Source organism: Sinocyclocheilus grahami, unplaced genomic scaffold (assembly GCF_001515645.1).
Source record: "Sinocyclocheilus grahami isolate Dianchi unplaced genomic scaffold, SAMN03320097.WGS_v1.1 scaffold260.1, whole genome shotgun sequence".
NCBI classification, from domain to species: domain Eukaryota; kingdom Metazoa; phylum Chordata; class Actinopteri; order Cypriniformes; family Cyprinidae; genus Sinocyclocheilus; species Sinocyclocheilus grahami.
In genome coordinates this window covers 718,562-741,329 of record NW_015505439.1, presented here as the reverse complement: position 1 = coordinate 741,329, position 22,768 = coordinate 718,562, and the positions used below count along the sequence as shown (strand labels likewise).

General features: G+C 36.7%; 2 protein-coding genes and 1 long non-coding RNA gene across 3 annotated transcripts; 1 reads left to right on the top strand and 2 right to left on the bottom strand.

The window, feature by feature from the left end:
- Positions 1-597: 597 nt before the first annotated feature.
- Positions 598-5,974, bottom strand: LOC107599081 (serine/threonine-protein kinase pdik1l-B-like). The gene is made up of 4 exons (XM_016290569.1): positions 5,815-5,974; positions 4,460-5,154; positions 1,735-1,960; positions 598-880 (listed from the first exon to the last, which is right to left on the bottom strand). The coding sequence occupies exons 2-4, from the start codon at positions 5,072-5,074 to the stop codon at positions 648-650; spliced, it is 1,074 nt and encodes a 357-aa protein (XP_016146055.1). The 5' UTR covers positions 5,075-5,154; positions 5,815-5,974; the 3' UTR covers positions 598-647.
- Positions 5,975-15,861: 9,887 nt separating this feature from the next.
- On the bottom strand, positions 15,862-19,300 carry LOC107599079 (uncharacterized). The gene is made up of 2 exons (XR_001610634.1): positions 19,224-19,300; positions 15,862-16,402 (listed from the first exon to the last, which is right to left on the bottom strand). It is a non-coding gene; the product is annotated as an uncharacterized lncRNA (long non-coding RNA).
- A 2-nt stretch (positions 19,301-19,302) lies between these two features.
- Positions 19,303-22,070, top strand: LOC107599078 (prepronociceptin-like). Its single transcript, XM_016290567.1, has 2 exons — positions 19,303-19,442; positions 21,160-22,070. Exons 1-2 carry the CDS (start codon positions 19,320-19,322, stop codon positions 21,736-21,738), a joined length of 702 nt encoding a protein of 233 aa, XP_016146053.1. The 5' UTR covers positions 19,303-19,319; the 3' UTR covers positions 21,739-22,070.
- The last annotated feature ends 698 nt before the right edge of the window (positions 22,071-22,768 follow it).

Genomic DNA, 22,768 nt, shown 5'->3' with positions numbered 1-22,768 from the left:
GGAAAATATGTTTTTCCACACAATAATGAATTGTTTCCCTTGTTTTATATTGTTCTGTAGTTGACTTCTCAAAGACAAAATTACATTTAAAAATTACATAATTTAAAACACCACAAAACAGAGCAAAAACTGAGTTATACTATTAGAGCTGCATGATACTGAAGAATGCAATATGATATTGCTTTAAGTGTGTAAAATCTATTAAAATAACATTTAAAAACTAAAATGATATAACATAACCAACATACATGTTTCAAGATCTGGGGGGGGGGGGGGGGGGAGCTGTCACTACAGCTTCTGAAAGTGAACTGCAGTGTTTGCTGTAGAATTACATAAAAAAATCAGTTTAACATCAATGTAAACAAAAAACTAAATAACTAGCGATTTGTTCATTTGGGATGTATATATATATATATACACACACATATATATATAGTGTGCAGCACTATAAACTACTAGTACAATTCATAAAGTATATGGTAACAGGCACAGCACTCAAAAACTCAAGGCAAATAAAAAATCCATTTACTTTTTAAACTTGATTTCCAACTAGATGAACAGTATCACTGTTTGATAACTTTTTTGGCTTCATCTTCAAGTTTTTCAGTGTATAAAGGAGACTGGTTGTTAGTATGCAGCTCTTGAGATCAGTGCACCTCTATGGCACACCGAACCCTTTTCTCCAGCTGGTCTGCTGTGGGCCGGGTATCAGGATCAGAATCTAGCATGTCCATCAGCAGCTCGCACATAGCAGGGTTTGGAGGCGGCGGCAGTGGTGGAGCACGTCTTGCCCTCATAGGGATGATTAACTGCAGGTCGGGATTCTGACAGAGTGCCTCACCTAACGGGATGAGCCAGCGGCCTCGCATTACATATGCGCCTAGAACAGCACAGAATAAACAGGAAACAGATGTTATGCTTAATCAATTTTCAAGTATTATATGAAACAGGTCCTTCATTCATTTCTGTCTAAGGAGTTTCGTTTGATCTCCCAAATGGTGCATTTGAATTTGCACTATTCATTATAGTTCAACAACACTAAAAAGCAGCAATAAAAACAATCCAATGCATTTCTTCAAAGCACACGCCTAGCACAAACTCATTATTATTCACAGAACTACAAGGCAAACCCACCACAGAGAGGTTAATGGGTGGAAGGATGTTAATTGCCCTTATATAAATAAGCTGCAACATTTGACCTCTTTGTACGCCTGCTAGCAGTGCAGAAAGTCACTGGGTTCGAGTAATTACTGAGGACTGCCCGAATAGCTTATGCACTCCATCCAAAACCTGTGTCCTCATACCACTTTAGTTTATCTCAGCTATTACGCATTAAGATAATGGACTACTATGTCAAGCGCTCAACAACAAAGCTTTCACAGCGATCTAAAGTGGTCTGCATGAGGCAACCAGTCAGAGGAGTGACCGAAATAGCCACCTGCCTGCCAATGCTAGTGAAGAGAGGCTCTGAAAATTGTGAGAATTTCTATTCCTCTTCCTAATTTTATTCCTATTTCTGTGAAGTAGCTGTGACAATCACAAGATGGTGGGTTTTATATTAATCCTCATACCCATCATAAGACCTCATTTACTGCATATACAAGTTCCTATTTAATTTTAATCATAACAATACATGCATCATGGACCTAGATTGATTAAATAACAAAGACAAAAATATTAAAAACATTAAATGGGTAGAGCTAAATGAGCCAAAGTATCCCCCCCCCAACTAACCCAGTTGCTCTTGATTGGTGCCATCCTCTAGGAAAGTGATTCTCTCCAGCACGGCCCAGAAAAGCACACCCAGAGAGAAGATGTCAGCCTGGGCTGTATAACTACGACCTGCCCAAACTTCTGGAGCCATATAGAAGTCTGAGCCACAGGTAGAGGAAAGAGCCAGTCTACTTTGGACACCATCTGTAGGATTGTCCACCATCTTACTGAGGCCAAAGTCTGCTACCTGTAAGACATGAGGTGGAAGTTAACAGTGTTTATAACTAGAACCATCTTTCACATCTGGGGTGTAAAACATAATTACCACAATTGTTTAATGTATGCATTTATATTAATTTAATAACCATTAAAATTATTTAGAATCATTTAATTTAGAAGAATATTTGTTTAGTAAAATATTTTAATTATAGAACATTTAGAAATAAGATATGTAAAATAATTGTCTACAAAACCATTTATAGCCATTCAAGTCATTTCTTAATCTCTGCATAGGACAGTTTCACTGAATGAGGGACTCAGTGCCTCGGGCCATTTACGTTTTCTTCAAAAAATGTTAACATCTAGTCTAATATTATTGACAAAACCTACTTTTTTTTTTTACTGCAGTAAAGCCCCAGATATCCATGCATTGGAAAATTTTTGAAAATACAAAATCACTTTTAACAACTATAGATAACTCTAATTCTAGATAAGCCCAGCAATCACACAACTTATCTACTGTCCACTTTGTGCGATGCCTAATATTTGACTGGTAGACATTTACAGCACAATGGATCTGTCGCTTCAAAGCACACTACATTGATTGTCTCTACATGCAATGAAACCTAAAAAAAACGAATTATTTGAAACTTTAGAAGAAGAATGGATTTTAAGACAATCCACTTCAAACTTTAACTGTAAGGTGATTGTTTTGCTAGTCTCTGTATTGATTAATAGAATAGGCTCAAAAGGTTCAGGCACATTGTGTGATTATACCAAAAAAATTTTTTTGGGGAAAAAGCAAAACAAAACACCAGCAATAATCCCAATGCATTTTCTTATCATCCTTCCATCTCATAAAATGTTCTCTGGGCACTCTAAACCGTGAACTTTTGAAACATACAACTGTCGATTTATATATTTTTATTCCTTATTTACTTGTTCTATTTTTTATTATCTGTGTTTTTTGTTCTGTCACTGTCATTCTGTTACACTGTGGAAGCTTCTGTCACGAAAAACAAATTCCTCGTATGTGTAAACATACCTGGCAATAAAGCTCATTCTGATTCTGATTCATTCTGAATTTTATGTATTTTCTGTATTTTATGTTGTAGGGCAACACCAAAGCTTTTGTCTATCATGCAAATACAAGTTCAAAAGTACTTTTGTAATGCTTTGTTATTCATCACAGCCAAGTTATAAGTGGAACAATTTCCATGCCTCTGGACTAATAAAAATTCAATAAAAACAGAAAGGGGGAAAAGAAAGACAATGTGGCCCTATAAGCAGTATAGACCATTTCAAAAGCAACATGAAAGCTTGTAAAAATGCAAATCGGGCTCATGACAACTGCACTTAGTTTGACTTAGGGCTGGACAATAATTCAATATCAATATGTATCGCGATATAATTTTTTTCAATAACGGTGATATGATTTTTAAACATTTCCGAGATTTCGATATACATTACCAGTTGTATCACTCTAAAAGCGCCTCCTGCTGGCAGAGAATGAGTTTTCATTTTAAATAAGCCCCCGTAAATGGCGCATCATGCACGTGAGGTTATCTGACGGAGAGACGCAAAGCAGTTTAAAGCAGAGTCCTGCACGGGTGCTGTTAGGTAAACCTGCATCTGCAGTAGCTACACAACAGAACACCCGACCCGTTATCCGACAGCAGCCAGCACCAGTTTAATTCTGTACCCGACCCGCGACCTGAACCGCACCCGCATTAAATAGGCTACTGCATCAGTAAGGCAAAATTATTCATTTTCTCATGTGACACAAGCAATCACACCAAAATAGGCATTTTAAGTTGATGTTTTGAAGAGAAATAGACAAGCAGTGCAACAGAGGAATGATAAGAACGCGCATCCTTCCTGTATAAAATACAGACTTTTGCCTACATCTTGTGAACAATCTGCCAGGCTGTTTTGAACAAATGTGCATAAACTACATACTTAAATCTTCATAAATGAAAAGAACATATTTAGATATGACTTTACTGTTAAGTGCTGTTACTGTTGTCTCCCTTAAACTATGCAGTGCTGATTATCAATATTTAAAACCGTTGAGTAATTTTTTTTTTCAGGATTCTTTGATGAATAGAAAGATCCAAAGATCAGCATTTATCTGAAATAAAAAGCTTTTGTAACATTATACACTATTCCATTCAGTATCATTTTTATTAATTTTTTGGGAAAGAAATTATAGAAATTAATACTTTTATTTAGCAAGGATGCTTAAAATTGATGATAAAGGCATTTATAATGTTACAAAAGATTTCTATTTCAGATAAATAGTGTTCATATCGATATCGGAATTATATCGTATCGACCGAAATGAAGAAATATATTGTGATATCAATTTTGGCCATATCGTCCTGCCCTAGTTTGACTCCGAATACTCCATAAGCCATTAGCAATTTAACCAATATTATTGTTTCTTAGAAGTACATGCTTGTAACATTACAGTAAAAGAATAATCTTTGATATAAAAATATATATTTAGATTGCATCCTTTTTGTACCTTCATGACCGGTCCTGTTTTAGTAAGACAGACAAGAACATTATCTGGCTTTATATCACGGTGCACTATTCTATGTCCATGCAAGAACGCAATGGCACTGCCGAGTTGCTGAACCACTGCATCGTTGCACTCAGCATCCGGCGGCCTGGATAGGATGTACTGGCTCAAATCCCCTCCTTCGCAGTACTCCATCACCAACCAAAGGGCAAAGCAGCGCCTGGGAACCTCCTCTGTGGGCATCAGCCTCCTCCTCGACCTGGAGGGATTCCTCAGTTGGGTTTTGGAGTCTTTGTCCACCACTCTCCCTTTGAGAGCACTCTCCACCAAATCCAAAGGCAGCCTCCCTGATCTCAGGGGCTGCAGTGTTCTAGGTCCAGTCTGTAAGAGGCAGTTGTATAGAGCGATGACATTATGGTGGTTTCGTGCGGTGATTCTCATAGCCCAGAGTTCCTGCAGGTAGAGCTCTATACTCTCTGGGCTACAACATGGCAGACGTTTAATGGCCACTGTGTCGCCCCTCTCGCCCCACCAGCCAGTCTCCGTCACACATCCCTTGAAAACCACTCCATAGCTGCCCCGTCCCACTTCCTGCTGCAAAGTGTAGATATCATCCATCCTAGCAGCCTTTGTTGTTCACTGCATCAAATGCAAGATTCACTGCTGTTCTCAGGTGTTGAGTGTTTTATTTCATTGTTCTGATATTACAAGCAAAGTAAAATAAAATTAGTTACAATAACTTCAAAAAGTTATATATGTATCTGTATGTAGTTACATATAAATGTATGCATGCATATATATGCATCTCTCTCTCTCACACACACACTTACTTTTGGGAAACGCAGCCCTGTTTGAATGCACTGTCAGAAGTGAGTAAACGCTCTCTGTGATGGATTGGTTCTGTCTTGCAACATTTGTGTGTGTTCAGATGAGCAGGAAAATAATGATATCCTACACAATTACTTGCGAACAAAGGTTATTCGCCCAATTTAATGCATTTGTACGCATTATTATTATTATTTTAAATAAACAAAATCACTGGTAAATAAAACACACCTGAGTATCGATACTTTCGATACTCGCGTCAATATCGATACTTAGGATCGATATGCCCATCCCTATCACTCACTCACACATACATATATATATATATACATGCAGTTTAAGCCCTTTAACTGGACAACACAGTTAGTGTATACAGTTCTTATTAATAATACAGGATTACATTACTTGTCTTATTATAGAAATATTCATCTTCCTTTACAATAACAGACAGACTGATAGATACAATCAAATTATTAAACTACTTAAGCATTTCCACTCCTGTTGCTTTTTGTCAATAATCTGAATAAACTTACCCATGAAATCAATGCAAACGGGAAATGTCGTTACTAAAAAGTATTTTTGTTTTTTTGGTCCAAGTATAATTAATATATAAACGTATCAGCAGCGTACGATCTCAAAACACCCACAATACAATTTAAACACAAACAACATTTCCGTAATAACACTTCCGTATTTTTTTAGATCTTCGCGCGTCTTGTGCTGTTCTGCGTTTTCATTGGCCAATACCTTTGCAGATGACCGCAGTCACCAATAAGATACGAGAACGTCACAACACCTATTCAAAAGTGACCAGTGAAATGCTACCAACTCTTTTCAGCAAGTCTCGTGTCTTTTTAAAGGGAGTTCGAAGTTTTTGAAAACGTACTTAATAAAAACGTAATTAATAGTTATGTAACATTATGTTTATGACATAATGTTTGGTTTGGTTAGGTTAATTATTACAGCACGACTGCGACTAATAGTTATGAGGTAAAAACTCATTACACTAATGTGCTTAAAACCCAATTGAATAATATTTTGGTGAACTCAGTTTTCCAAACATAAGATTCAGCATAATAATTTTTTTTGGCTTAGCTGTTGGGCAAACAAGTGAGCACAAAAAACACGCTTACTTTAAGACAAGACAGCAATGTAATGAAGGTAGGTAGATTTAACTAAATGGTTGAACCGTGCACTCAGAATAGTTTACTTAAAAATCGCGTTGGGGCAAGTTGTCAAGTATGCTTTAAATGTTGTACATTTATACAATTTGTTAGTCAAAACAATTACATGACATTTCACTACATTTCCTTTTACAATGTTGCTTTTTAGATTTACCTGAAAAGCTTGTAATATGCAGGTTCCATTGTGACAACTTACCCCATACTGGGTATATTGTGACAAAAGGTAGAAGCTTTGAAGCTGTTTTTAACAACTAGCCCTGGTTACCCCTATGTACTTGATGTGTTAGTGGGAACGATTATCCAACTTTAAAAGTGGGATTAAACTGTTATTTTGTAGCAATTTTAGGTTAAAAGCACTAAAATCCCCCATAAGAATCTAAGTCTATTCCAACTTTTAAAATGTGATAAAACCATTGACACAAGGTGGCCCTTTAATGCCTGCCTAAAGATACCTAAATGTCAGACACAGATAAGGAAACCTCCATGATAACCCAAGAACATCTCCTGACTGTCTGACCAGGCTGTCACGCCCACATTCTCACATTACATAAAATACTCAACCAATTATTTTCTTCTTATTTTACTTCTCTGCTAACTATAGCAGCTGCAGCACCTATGTCTTACCAAATAATTTCTCATTCAGTCAGTGTCCTGAGAAAAATCCCAGCTCAGTTTTTGTGTGCTAAGTTTCCTAGTCCTTTCAGAACTAGTTCATTTTGTCTTAAGTTGTTCAAATAAATGGATAATATGTGGGAAAAGTTTTTTCCCCCATAGCTTTGATTGAAAGATCCTTCAACATTGGATCTCTCTCATCCACAGGCTTTGTATTTCTCTTCTCTTTTTTTATATTGAGTCATGTCTTAGGGTTATTCAGCTGAAATCAATTAAGTGTCTCGTATTAATAGTCATTGGAAATTATTGCCAAGGGCTTCCCATAAAACATAGTGGTGTCTCACACAGGGATGTGGACATGCCTCAGTGCTCTTCATTGCCTCATATAACAATAAAACTTTGCCCTAGAATGATGAAGGGGATGAAACAACACTGACCAGAGAGGTCCCCAATCATTCTGCATCACGGAGGTGAATAAGCCCACTCGTATAATTGCATATCTTGCGTAGAACTGACTTCAATTTTACTCCGAGGTGGTATCTCACCGCAATGTATTCAGCTGCTGGTTCTGTGATTCAGCCACTGCTGTAATATGATGTGGCACAGAATCTGATGAGTTCCTTTGTAGCGGCATGGCGCATTTCTGTTTGTCTGTGTATAATATCTAATTCCAGACTTACTGCATGGAACAGTATGCAAATGCATGGGACAGGGACTCAGGTGATGGGTTATTTTGGTTGTGTATGATTTAGGAACAAGTTATCAAAGACTGAAAATTGGACGCATCACATTAATAATTGAAATGCTTATTGGTTCATTTCCTGAGTGGCACAATGCATGACATGCTTTTTTAAATCACTATGTGCATTTAGAGATTAATTACAAATCAGGATTTGTGTTTATTTTTGCATCTAATCCATGTTATTTAACAGTATCTGAAATTACATGATTAGGGAGATCAAAGCAAGCTATTGTAAATTAATGGGTGCTCTTAATCAGACCTATATTAGCTGCTGGTCGTACCCAAATGAGTTTATTTTTCAACAGGCTTTTCCTAATTCTGAACCACTTACAATTATATATGCCCATTCGAAGTAATCATGAGCTAGAACACAATGTTACAGTATTTCAATTTTTTTTGATTGTTTGCATACTTATATATGCTCATTGTATAAGACTCCAGCATCCCTGCTGTTAAGACCAGGTCCAAACTTGTTTATGCTAGTTTGGTGCTGTTCTACCTCGAACTTGAAGTTAGCAAACCGATTTGAATTCCAATTCGAATTAAATCATATTTAATAAATGAAATAAATTTCGTTATTAACCTTTTTCTTTCATTCATACTTCCATTTCAATTCAGCTTCATGTGGGGTGTTGCAATTCTATTAAATTCCAATACAAATTGCAACTCATACTGAGAAGGAACCAATTGTGTGTTTTAAGGCTGAAATATGACCTCAGTTTGACCTAAAAACAAGTGTATTTCATTTAAATGCTGCATTCAATTCAAGTTTATTTGTATAGCGCTTTTTACGATACAAATCGTTGCAAAGCAACTTTACAGAAAATTAAGTTTCTACAATATTTAGTAGCTTATCAGTGGTAACTGTCAGTTTATGTACATATGGCAGAAATGTACGGGAAAAAAAAAATCAAACAGACGATGAACACTATTAACAGCAATTATTATATGATGCAATCAAACTTATAGCAAAATTTGGTAGTTCTGTATGTTGTTTCAACGTTGGCATCTTCTCAGGGGTTTGCATCATCTCTTCTCAGGTGTTCTGGATCCAGACTGAAGCTTGTGTAAATCCTAGTTAGGCAAAAACAGAGAAACAAATAGAGACCTAATTAGTGTAGCTGTTGTTCCAACCAAGTAAAATTAATTTGTTTAACCCAAGCTAAAGAATAATATTGTGCATTTGATCAGATATAACTGCAGTCCAAGATTATGAGATGCATTACATTTACATTTAATCATTTATCAGACCAACGAGAGAACAACAGTATACAAGTGCCATGACAAGTCTCAGATAGTCTAGCACAGTACACGTAGCTAGGTTATTTTTATTTTTATATTTTTTTTATTAAATAATAGAATAGAACAGGTCAGTGCTAGTATTAGTTGGTCAGGTGCTGGCGAAAAAGATGTGTCTTTAGATGTTTTTTGAAAATGGCTAAAGACTCGGGAGGTCATTCCACCAGCTTGGCACAGTCCAGGATAAGGTCAGTGGGAGTGATTTTGTGCCTCTTTGGGATGGCACCACAAGGCGCCGTTCACTTGCAGAACGCAAGCTTCTGGAGGGTGCATAAGTTTGAACTAGTGAATTTAGGTATATTGGTGCAGCGCCAGTGGTTGTCTTGTAGGCAAGCATCAGTACCTTGAATTTGATGCGAGCGGCTACTGGTAGCCAGTGTAACCTGATGAGGAGAGGAATAACGTGAGCTTTTTTGGCTCATTGAAGACCACTCTCGCTGCTGCATTCTGGATCAGTTGCAGAGGTTTGATAGTGCATGCGGGAAGGCCCGCCAAGAGAGCATTACAATAGTCCAGTCTGGAGAGAACAAGAGCTTGGACAAGAAGTTGTGTGGCTTGCTCTGACAGGAAGGGTCTAATCTTCCTAATGTTGTAGAAGGCAAATCTGCAGGACCGGGCTGTTGTAGCAATGTGGTCTGTGAAGCTTAGACCACTGACCTGTGAAGCTTTTGGCCAGGCATTATTTGAATGCCTTGCCAAAGAGAGGAGTCTTTAATCTAGATTTAAACAGAGAGAGTGTGTCTGTACCCCGAACGTAATCAAGAAGGCTATTCCAGAGTTTGGGCACCAAATGCAAAAAAGCTGTGCATTACAATAGTGCAGTCTAGAGGTCTTGAATGGATGAACTAGCTTTTCTGCATCAGAAACAGGCAACATGTTTTGTAGCTTGGCAATGTTTCTAGAATGAATGCTGTTTTTGTAACATGGGAAATATGATTTTTGAAAGACAAGTTGCGGTCTAATATATCACCCAGATTTTTGACTGTAAAGGAAGTAACTGTACATCCGTCTTGTTGCAAATTGTAATCCAAGAGATTCTGTGTACCGTTTTTTGATCTAATAAGTAATATCTCTCTTATCCGAATTTAATAGGAGAAAATTATTGGTCATCCAATCTTTTACATTTTTAACACACTGCTAGCTTAGATCATTTTGATGTTTCATCTGGTCTCGTTGAGATATACAGGTGCATCTCAATAAATTAGAATGTCGTGTAAAAGTTCATTTATTTCAGTAATTCAACTCAAATTGTAAAACTCGTGTATTAAATAAATTCAAGGCACACAGACTGAAGTAGTTTAAGTCTTTGGTTCTTTTAATTGTGATGATTTTGGCTCACATTTCACAAAAACCCACCAATTCACTATCTCAACAAATTAGAATACTTTATAAGACCAATAAAAAAAACATTTTTAGTGAATTGTTGGCCTTCTGGAAAGTATGTTAATTTACTGTACATGTAATCAATACTTGGTTGGGCCTCCTTTTACATGAATTACTACATCAGTGTGGCGTGGCATGGAGACAATCAGCCTGTGGCACTGCTCAGGTGTAATGGGGGAGTCATCTCAATTATCACCAGTGTATATTGAAATTAGCAGAGGACCTAGGACAGATCCTTGTGGCACTCCATATTTTACTGGTGATAATTGAGATGACTCCCCATTTAAATAAACAAAATGGTAGCGATTGGAAAGGTAGGATCTAAACCATCTTAAAGCCTTCCCTTCAATACCTGTATAGTTTTGTAATCGATCTAGGAGTATGTCATGATCTATGGTGTCGAACATAGCACTAAGATCAAGCAAAACTAGCAACGAGATGCAGTCTTGGTCTGACGCAAGTCATTTGTAATTTTAACAAGTGCAGTTTCTGTGCTATGGTGGGGCCTGAAACCTGACTGAAATTCTTCATAGAGATCATTTTTTTGCAGGAAGGAGCACAATTGTGCAGACAACTTTCTTAAATTTTAGACATAAACGGAAGATTTGAAATGGGTCTGTAATTTGCCAGTTCACAAGGATCTAGTTGTGGTTTCTTAATAAGAGGCTTAATAACCGCCAGCTTGAATGGTTTTGGGACGTGACCTAAAGATAACGACGTGTTAATTATATTGAGAAGCGGTTCTGCTACAGGTAACAACTCTTTCAGTAATTTAGTGGGTACAGGATCTAACAGGCATGTTGTTGGTTTAGATGCAGCGAGAAGTTTATTTAGCTCTTCCTGTCCTGTAGTTGTAAAGCACTGCAGTTTATCTTTGGGTGCGATGAATGAAGCTTAAGTATTAGACGCTGTAGAATCTACATTTGCTATTGTATTTATGAATTTCTTCACTGATAAAATAGATAACATCAGAAAGTCATTACAATTAAACTGTGAGGGAATATTTAGATCGGGTGGCTTCTGGTTACTTGTTAATCTAGCCACTGTGCTAAATAAAAACCTTGGATTGTTTTGGTTATTTTCTATGAGTTTGTGGGTATGCTCGGCCCTGGCAGCTTTTAGAGCCTGTCTATAGCTGGACATACTGTTTTTCCACGCAATTCTAAAAACTTCCAAGTTAGTTTTTCTCCATTTGCTCTCAAGACTACGAGTTTCTTTCTTGAGAGAATGGGTATTACTGTTGTACCATGGCACAGTACGTTTTTCGATGGGGGCAACAGCTTCTAATGTATTAGAGAAGATAGTGCCCATGTTACTAGTCATTTTGTCTTGTTCATGTGTACTGATTGGTACACAGAGCAGTTGAGATAAATCAGGCAGGTTATTTGAAAATCTGTCTTTGGTGGCTGGAACAATAGTTCTGCCCGGACGATAACGCGGAGCCATATAGTTAATATTAGTAATACGCAGCATGCATGATACAAGGAAATGGTCAGTAACATCATCACTTTGAGGTACGATATCTATATCAGTTAGATGGATTCCATGTGATATCATTAAATCTAGCGTATGATTAAAACGATGAGTGGGCCCGGTGACGTTTTGCTTGACTCTAAAAGAGTTTATTAGGTCAGTAAACGCAAGTCCTAATGAATAATTTGTATTATCAACGTGAATGTTAAAATCTCCGACAATTAGCACTTTATCTATGGTAACCAATAGGTCTGAGAGGAAATCTGTATATGGCCCTGGTGGTCTATACACAGTAGACAGAGCAAGAGATACGATAGATTTCTTTTGAATATCTGACAGTGTAACATTAAGCATTAGTATTTTGAATGAGTTAAACCTGTATCCTGTCTTCTGAGTAACATTGAGAATATCACTATATATTGTTGCAACACCGCCGCCACGACCAGTCTGACGGGGCTCATGCTTATAACAGTAGCTTGGTGGACCAATATAATAATTTGGTTTTAGCCTGGTTTCAGTCAAGCAGAGTACATCAAAACTATTATCTGTGATCATTTCATTTACAATAACTGCTTTGGGTGTGAGTGATCTAATGTTTATGAGCCCAAATGCTAAAAATTGTTTTTGTTCATTTATTTAAAATTTTTCTGGTTTAATCACGATCAGATTATTTCTAGATCCTGCATTAAATGTATATTTTGACCTCCCTATTCGGGTAACAGACACAGTCTTAATAGATTGGACAGTGCAAGTACTGCTATCATTTAAGCAGGTAGAACAAAAGCCATCATAGCAGTTATTGGAGAATTGGCTTACTAGTCATATGGAGCGCAGCGTCCCGGAGATGTTGTCCGACAGGAGTTCCGCTCCTGCTGGGGTGCAGGCTATCAGCGCGAAAAAGCCTAGGACGCTCCCAGAAAAGATTCAAATTATTAACAAAGCGCAGTTTCTGTTCTTTACACCATGACAATAACCATTCATTTAAAACAAAAAGTCTACTGAACCTTTCGTTCTTGCAACTTGCATGAAAGCAAGTTATTTGCGTAGTTATGATTCACTATTCAACTATTTTCTGCATTAGTTTCCTAAATTACAAGTTAGTGTTCTCCTTATATTCTTGTTGGCACAATCCTGTCTTTCCTTTGCGGTGAATGTGAGGTCTCACGTCCACCGAGACTTCTTGTTGCCTCTGGGAGATTTTGTTTTTCTCCTGTATGCACCGCTCAACTGTAAATTGCATTTCGGGCTTAATTTGCAATTCACACTCCCAAGTCAGTGCTTAGCTTGTTAAAGGTGCATTATCTTTGTTCATCGGATAATTGATGGGAACCATGTTTGGACATATACAGTCAATATGCCATTGGATAAAACCAATGAATTTTTAGTCCATAACAAATTGAAAGATGTGTATTTTCAGCCCAGGTTATATTTTCTGGGGTGTGGAAAGAGGTGACGTTGGTAGTGTCTTGTACGTCAGCCTTGACTAAGGGTTGTATGGCTGTCCAGGTTGTGCGTAATACCATGCCTTGGTGTAGCCCCATCCACGGACACTGGGGGGGCTGAACCAGAGGAAGGGGTGTGCCGTTATAAGAGGGGAGAGAAAGGGAGCAGGCAAGCAGTTGAACAAACCTAGAAGCTGAAGATTGGACATAACCGCCACACCTCAAGACTGAAAGTGAGAGAGAGAGAGACGGAGAACAACCCATTATCGCAGGCGGCAGGTAAAACAAGGTGTCATGGTGATACCTCCTTTCTATTTTTGTATTGATTAATTCCACAGTGAAAGAACGCAGATTATACCAGTTTTATTGGGTCATTTGTTTTGTTTTTTTACTGATTTGACAAGTATTTTGTGATTACTCACTTTTTTGCTCATCTGTTAATACTAATATTTGTTTATGCAAAAATGACTGCAGTTGCCATCACAGTCATTGTTTTTCTTATAGCAGTGCGATTAGGCTAATATTTATGTGACGAGGTTCCTGGATGACGTTCTAATGATTAGTGCTGCTCTTCAAATAATCTTTTTTCCATTACTCATAGCTTTTCCGCATTAATCATCTTCATTGCTAGTTTTTTTTTTTTTTTTGCTTGTAAAGTTTTTTTGTTTGCAGATATCTGTCTTTATTATTATTATTCAATAATTAGTTTGTTAAATAAGTTACTTTTTCAAATTAAATGTTTCTGTGTAAGAATAGAATTTTTCTGAATTATGTTTGTTTTGGAGGTGTAGTGTAACAGACAAAATTATAAGTCTGCTTACAATTGATTAAAATAGCATATAATACTCTAGACAAAAGTAATAAATGTATTTCATTCAAAGCTTTGATCACAGAGACCTGTATACACTATTTGAAGTCATTGACGAGGGAAACACAGCGATTTTGTCTCTCCATTTACTACTAATATTTTTTGCAGCTGTAATTAAACTAAACGTAACACAATGTGTACACCGAGACTCCCTTTAATCAACTAGCACAGCATTTTGCACATAATGTTCCAATATTTCATGTTATTACAGCCATATCACAGCACAGAATAGCAACAAGTGCGCGATTCATTTATATGAGTGTTTCTTGCTTCTACAGGACAACAATTCTTTTACATTAGTAAATAACAATCACTAATAAAAAGACTGTATATTTATGTTGCATAGTTTAATAATTTACCCATAATCAAAGCATTTTTTTGTGAAGGCAAGGCACAAATATTAACTTACATTAACCCATCAGTATGTTGATTTTATTTAACAATTTTATTTATGGTTTATTGTTTAAGTATATTTTGTGTTTTATAAACAACATATCATATAACAATACAAAAAAGAATGATCAAATCATATTTAAATTAATATATATATCAAGCTAAAGCTGAATTTCAGATTTTTTTCATTTTTCCCCAAATTAAGGAGAATAATTACATATTTTTTATTTTATATTTAACTTTATTGATTTTCATATTCTGTATGAAGCACTTCATACTCTGCAAGAAGCAATTAAATCTCTTTTTAAGGCCTGCAAAATGTCTTCATAGATTCATATATGAAAATTTTACATACATTTGAAATCAATTTATGAAAAGTTTAAATAGGTCTTTGATTTTGCTTACATCTTTCGACCAAGGCAAAGTCAAGACATACACCGCATCTAAATAAATCTTCCAAATTAAACATTATGCATGCCATAATAAATTCATGCAACAATGCTCTATGAAATAAAAAAATGAAAGCTGCTAGTCCAATTTAGCGTAATTATTTAAAAACTTTGCACTGCATTAGGGAGACTAGTTTCCCTCAAATTAATTACCTGAGCCGTGTAAATAGATTTATTTTTTTATCCTAAAATCCATTCGAACAGAAGTGTTGCAAGCTTAATTATGTACATCTATCAGAGTTGTATTATTTTACACAAGCAAGAAAAAATCTATTAAATCAATTAATGCTCTCAATGGATTTCCAGAAGCTGACAAGATTTAAGCTTGAGCGACATTCAATAATTGCAATGAAAAAAAAACAACTGTACAGAATCGAGGAATCACTTGGATAGAACCAGTATAAGGTCAAAGCTGCCATATCTGGGGTTCACTTTTCATACTGTATTATGCATAATTGTGACACTTAGTTGTATTTTATTCCATCCTCATGATCTCAGCTGCTCCTGAACTTGGACTATATATGCACAGTGCCATACGATAGCCATCCTGAATACTGCTTAGTTCCTACATTCTTATGCTGTGGATTATATGCCATGCATAGAAATTTCATACTACATCTCTGCAGCTCATTGCGAGCATTATTATTCAAATACAACTTTTTCTGAAGCCGGAGTCATTTTGATTTGGAAATTGCAAACCCTGTGAAGAAATTGTGACTTTCCATGAGACAAACAGTCTATCCATCTGGCCATTTACTTTCACCACTGCTTTTGATTTAAATGATGGTGACAGTGGCATTTATTGCATTTTCTCCTCGCAATTGAAATATCATACCGATAGTCCTTCAAAAATAAAGAAACTTTTCACTCCTTCCCTCCATCTTTTTATGGTAAATTCTCTGCTCATTGTCATGGCCACGGGGAGGATAATGCAATGATTGCTGCTGTTCTGCCAGTGAAGAGGCAGAGTGTGTGGAGGGGACCATGATCATTTGCAACGGGACTGCAGACTCTAAGCCCTCTGGCAAACATTGTGCTCTCAATTAAAGTAACCATGCGAATCCCCCATTCCTCAATGGAAATGGTTATGACAATGAGAAGAGCCTAGATTATTTTGATACAATGCTATTACGAAGAACAAAAAAATTGCTAGATATAGCAAACAGATGAGCTATCATTTACCGAGTAATAAATCCGAGATGAAGAACCTTCGCATTCAGCGGATGATATTAATGTGAATGAGAAATGAGAGAGGTCATGGTCCTCCTTCCATCTGCTGTGGAACAAACAAACAAAAGTAATTGTTATTTGCTCATTCTTGACATGTCATGACACAGTTGACCAACAAAAATGATAATGGGAAATGCACAAAACAAAGCAGAAGAAAAGCAGACGTGATTTTCCAGAATCTGGTGGTGACTCAGTTCAAGCATTTGTGTTTCAGCCACAGCGCGGGAACAGAATGAGAATGGGCTTTGGTGTTTACCGTGGAGGTGATACGATCAGGTGGCTGTAGAGGGCGAGCAAACCGGTCAAATCAGATTAGTCGCATTCCCTTAGATTAGTCAAAGACTGCGGACAGATCATCTCTCTATGAGCATTACACTAGAACTCGCAGACATTCACTCAGAAATTCACCACCCAAAATATTGTCATCATTTACTCACCCTCATGTCAATCCAAACCTTTTTGTCTAAACCATTAAAGTCACTAGGGTTCAAAACAACACTGGAGCCTAACTTTAATTATGTGGACAAAACCCCTGATTAGGCTGTATTTACCCCTAACACCTGTATTTTATCAATTTTTTTTCTTGTTTTGTTCTATTGCTTTATTCTTTATCATTTATTTCTCATATTTTCCTTTTTTTATTCTATACTGGACAACACTTCAGCTCAACCTCTGTTTATTTTAAACATGCTCTATAAAATTAGTTGACTTGGCTAGAAAATGATAAATGAAAGCATCAGAGAGATATGTATATATATAAATAATATTACATAAAAATATTGCCTTTTTAATAATTTTTTGTTTTCAGCTTGATATTTAACTAAAAATTAGTAGCTTATTTTGAGAACTACAGGTATAGAGTAGATTCAGCATGAAAATGTTGTTATTTACTCACCCTCATTTTGTCCCAAATTTTTTGTCTAAAGTCACCAAAACAACACTGGACCCCGCTAACTTTCATTGCATGGACAAAAAACACTCAAGATAGAAAGTCATAGGGTTTGGAACAACATGTATCATATATCATTTAATAATTTTTGAAGGACATATATCCTATGAAATTAGGGTCAACAAGTACCTTATAGGTCAAACAGGACACGTCTGTCTCTCTGCTAAATAATACAGGCACATTATTAATATTGCAGATGACAGTTGCTGAGGTTGATGCTTTTGCACTTTCCCTCCAGCTGTTTTCAATTATCTCCGACAAATAAGAGATTGTAGCAGGAGATGATCGTAAAAAAAGTACCATCAAATCACTCTGCAAATTGAATTGTATTAATGATGCAAGGGATTTAATTGGTTGGAAAACTTTTTTTTTTTGTGTCGAGCCTTTTGGTAGTGCTCTGGATACCCATGTCCACGTGAGGGGCTAGAATTATACATACTCTTTGCTCACCGAGCAGAGACATCTCAAGATGCTTTTATTGTCAACTTTTCATCACTGCTCTGGAGTTCACCGAAAGATTTTTTGTTGGCTTTCATCAAAGAAAGCTTTTAGAGATGAGCGTACATGTGTGCGTTTCTCTCCTAATGCAGTCGTGACTAATGTGTGCTGGCGCAGTGCGGGAGTCAGAGTTTGATGGGAACTGCATTCCCGCTCTTTCTCTCCCGCACTCATTTCCTTCTCATTATGCCACAAACGCTAATTCAGACATTAATTAGGGCCTATGATGAGTTTCCTTAATGAACTTCATGAGGTGTGGGCAAAAAAAACAGATGGTGGCCTAGTGGCCTGCAAATTTTGACATGTTTGTGGCAGTAGTGGTGGTGATCCACATCATTACGTTATATTTCATGTGTGAAGGTTTAAAATATGTTTGATTCACTTTGAGGGCTCTGTCTTCATTGTGATTGTCATGAGGTGATCTGATCTCTAGAGGGATGTGTTTGGCTTTAGGGAAAACTGGACCCATTTCTGGGTTTATCTTTAAAATGCCTGATTATCAGACCTAATATCTGTGATTAGCAGGAATTTGTTTAGCTGACTGACAAGGCTGAAAAAAAGGGTTTCCTAAGCTCATTAGCTACAGATCAGATTGACAAATGTCTACATCCAAACCTGTGAACGTCCTTTTGAAATGTATTAAATGTGAAATGTACGAGATGTGCTTGGTAATATTTCATAATTGCTTTCATATTACTCCATTAGATCACAGATCATTACCAAATGTAAAAAAAAAAAAAATGAAAATGCAAGACTTTTTTCACTACAATTTTATGTTTTTGTCTGTTATGATCACCAAGACTGCATTTATTTGATGAAAAAAATATCTAAACAGTAATATTGTTAAATATTATAATTTAGAAATAACTGTTTTTGTATTTGAAATGGTAATTTATTCCTGTGATGGCAAAGCTGAGTTTTCAGCAGCCATTATTACAGTCTTCAGTGTGAAATTATCCTTCAGAAATCATTCAAATCAAAGTGATAATTAATAAGTATTATACAGTGTATTCAAAGTAAAAAAAAAAAAACATATATACTTTTTTAAATATAAAAAAAAAAAAAATAAAATAATAAAAATGTAGTGAGAAATGTTATAAAGTGTAAGAATCATCTCCACAGAGTCCCTGAAGTATTTTCCCCTGGTTGAAAACTCTGGTACTGGAGCTGTAAAATGAGTGTAAGAACTAAGCAAGATGAAGCCAAGGGGCAAAATTGATTCAAATTAGAATCCCTGATGTAGCTAAATTACATTTAGTATATTCCATTTAAAATTTGCTGTTACTTTATGAAACTAACCACGATAAATTTCTTAGAGCATCTGTAACAAAACATTCAGTTATTCTAGCCCCTGGTTTACAGCAAAAGGTTCATGTAATAAACTGAAAACTGGAGAATGATTACCAGTGAAACATTTTACCCTTCTACTCTTCTCTTTCCTTCATCAGATATCCCATTGGTTACTCCAAGTTCCTGCTTCAGTTGTTTGTTTTGGAGTGTGTTCTCTGAAGACATCATGAAAACCCCATTTTGGACCCTGCTGCTCTTATGCTTGTGCACCCCAGGTCACAGCGACTGCCAAGGGGACTGTTTAACCTGTGGACTCGTCCTACCTGAACACCAAGCGTTTAATACATTGGTAAGTGCCCCGTCTAACTAATATAAAACTACAATCTCCCTATTAATGTTCATGGTTTTGAAACGAAATGCTCAGCAAGCACATGGATATAAATCATAGATGTCTGTAAGATATCTTACAGCAAGAGTGGATGAGAAAACTGATTCAAATTAACTTTGTTAAAAGTTGGTCTCTGTCACAATAGTGGGTATAATCAAGTTGCTAATGATTGTTCAGACCAAACAGCTGTGACTGGGGTGATTGGGGTAATGTCTGCCCATAATTGGCTGCTGTGGTGCCGTCAGCTGCTGATGTTGTGGGTAGGAGTGATTGACACTTGGTGGAGGCGCTCTTGCCACAGCCAGATGGGTCCCTGTGGTCATGCTTTTGCTCTGTGACACCACAGTGGTGTCAGACTTTAACATTTCATCAACAGATTCATACATAGACTTATGAAGAGTGTATTCATGCTCCCTTAGTGTGAAGAACATTTTAAAAAATCGAAATAAATTTTTTCCACTATAAAGAACTTTTTGTGTAATGGATAGGTTCCATGGATGTTAAATTGATGGAGCCATCAATGCCAATAAAAGAACCTTTATTTTTAAAGGTATGCATGTGTGTGTTCCGAAACACATGTAGATCTGTATTTCAGAACTATCCCCATATAGTGTCTTCTATTTTCTGTCTGAATGTTTTTCATTTGCCATCAACATTTAATTCACAGTGGCCTATTAACTTACATGCATTCATCTTCTAGTTTCACTCGACTGTTTTAAGTCACTACACCATTTTTTATTTTCTCCCTATAAATGGGAGATAATAAAAAATTGCTCACCTGCTACATACCCGTTCTTAAAAAGGGCATTACATGAACATTTTGTGGACAGAACCTGCATTTGTCTACAGCTGAGGATTGCTGATCACATACAAAATGATGATTTTTATCCCATTCTATTCACTCAATTATCATATAATTTCTTGCACCAATGCCACATATCATTTCACATCTCAATGCACTGGTAAGACTGTTTGCATGGAGCATTGTGCCACAATTAATTTTTTATACTTAGCTCAAATCATTAATAAAACCATGATAAATCTCCAACAAAGGAAAAAAATGTATTCTCTTTTTGAATGGGACATTTTCTTCTATCCATTTTTATGAAGAACAAATTACACAAGAAACTAATGAAAATATAAATAAAACATACCAAAACAGGAATAAAGACATTTGATATCATTTTTTAAATATTTCCTTTTCAAATAAATTCTGTTCTGTCATTTGAACTTTATCAAATAATCCTGAAAAAACGTGTTTTCCACAAAATTATTAAGCAGCACAACTGTTTTCAACATTGATAATTATAAGAAATGTTTCTTAAGCACAAAAGCAGCATATTAACATGATTTCTGAAGGATCACGTGCCACTGAAAACTGAAGTAATGACTGCTGAAAATTCAGCTTTGCCAGCACAGGAATAAATGACATTTTAAAATATATTAAAATAAAAAGCAGTTATTTTAAATTGTAATAATATTTCACAATATTACTGTTTTTACTGTATTTTTGATAATATATCTATTGAGAGAGAGAGAAGAATAAAAATGGCAGTGTTGATTTTTTTTTTGAGTATGTTCGGTCCAATTGGATCGATATTTGTCCATTTTATTTAATAACATTTTCTATTATAAAAATATTTTGTCATGCAAAAAAAAAACCTCTGCTGTTTTGCAGGTATGTATTCTGGAATGTGAATCACAGGCAACACCTGCATTGACCTGGGATTTGTGTTACCAAGCAGCGGGTCTGAAACACCTTTCACCACTGTTACAGGAGGAGGAAACATCAAAGCGCTCTGATGATGATGAAGCGGAGCCTCTGGCCACAGTGAGCATAGAAAATGACAATGGTGTTGAGTATACTGAGGCTTTGGAGCGGTTTCGACACGCCGCGCAAGCGCTCCGCAGCCAGCAGCATTCAGAGGAGGAGAAACTCGAAATTTCATATGACCGAGACCTTGACCCTAGGACAGAGGAGGACCAGGATAGCGTAGGAGAAGAGAAGAGCGGTGAGGCAGCCGTAAGCATATCCAAGCGCTTTGGAGGCTTTATGAAAGGTCGTCACGGTTTCCGGAAGTTGGTGAGCTCCGGAAGGCCTTTGCAGAAACGCTACGGTGGCTTCATAGGGATAAGGAAATCTGCCCGCAAGTGGAACAACCAGAAGCGCGTGAGTCAGCTACTGAGGCAGTACCTGAGCTTGACGGGTCGCTCTGGGCGTTCAGGTCACACCAGCAACCTCTCCACCAGAATCTGAAGACAGAATGAAGTTTAGTTGGGCTTATATTACAGGCCTTGGTCTTTTCATTTACCTCAACTCAACTGCTCATCAGCCATCAGTAACTGTGAATGTCTATCATGCACCACAGCCCAGAACTAGATAAATCTGTGTTTAATCAAAGAAGAGGAATATTTTGAATAGCATTGTTTTTTTTATTATTATTGACATTTCCATGGTGCCGTTCCTGACATCAAAAACACCTCGATCAAGTCGTTAGGACAAATGTTGCTGATGAGAACTGATTGTTCATTTCAGAATCAAAACTCCTAGAATTAACCTTGAAGCATTATAAAAAATAAATAAAAAAAAGGCAGTGAAACTTGAATTGAGCACGTGAATCAGTTACAAATGAGAGCAGTGGGTTGTAGTGGAGTATTGGGTTTTCTTGTTCTGTTTGGTGATTACTGAGAGAAAAGCACTTTATATTTTAACCTTGCACACTGACTTGTGCTACGATTGGTTGTTTTGCACACATCCTTGATGTATAGAACTGTCTTAAAAATGACTAGAGCAATCAAACGAGTTATCAAAATCAATAAGGGAGTAAATGTAGTACAATACTGAAAGCACTATATTCTTTACGGGCTGTTTGACGGCTTTTAGACCAATGCTGCCGCCTAGAGCGTACACTCCGTATTTTTGAGGGTTATCACGTATAAAATCCTTACAATAGAGTGGGGGGAGCTATGACGTCACTTTGTAGGCGGATCGGCTGTTAGCATGACACTGGTTCCCTCGACAAAAGGCCTATAGGATTTTTTCATAGGCTTTTGGATTATCGCAAAAAAATAAATAAAAAAGCTCTGTGTTCAACCATAGTTCATGAAATTTACACGTGTTGTCCATCAAGATAATCTTCACAAATTAATATAACTTTGATGAATTTTGAAGCCTAAATAAAAGCGCCAGAACTTAAAAGCTAAACTTAGGCTATAAACGAACTACAGCACCATGGTCGCTCGCCTTTAGCGTCACCACCACCACACTTCCCACAACTTTTTCAAAC

Bases quoted from the DNA above. Each gene is read 5' to 3' on its own strand.
- LOC107599081 (XM_016290569.1), bottom strand. From the start codon at position 5,074: ATGGATGATATCTACACTTTGCAGCAGGAAGTGGGACGGGGCAGCTAT. The intron at 1,961-4,459 runs GTACAAAAAGGA...CATGTCTTACAG, and splicing joins AAACAGGACCGGTCATGAAG to GTAGCAGACTTTGGCCTCAG. The intron at 881-1,734 runs GTTAGTTGGGGG...GTGCTGTTCTAG, and splicing joins CACCAATCAAGAGCAACTGG to GCGCATATGTAATGCGAGGC.
- LOC107599078 (XM_016290567.1), top strand. From the start codon at position 19,320: ATGAAAACCCCATTTTGGACCCTGCTGCTCTTATGCTTGTGCACCCCA. The intron at 19,443-21,159 runs GTAAGTGCCCCG...GCTGTTTTGCAG, and splicing joins ACCAAGCGTTTAATACATTG to GTATGTATTCTGGAATGTGA.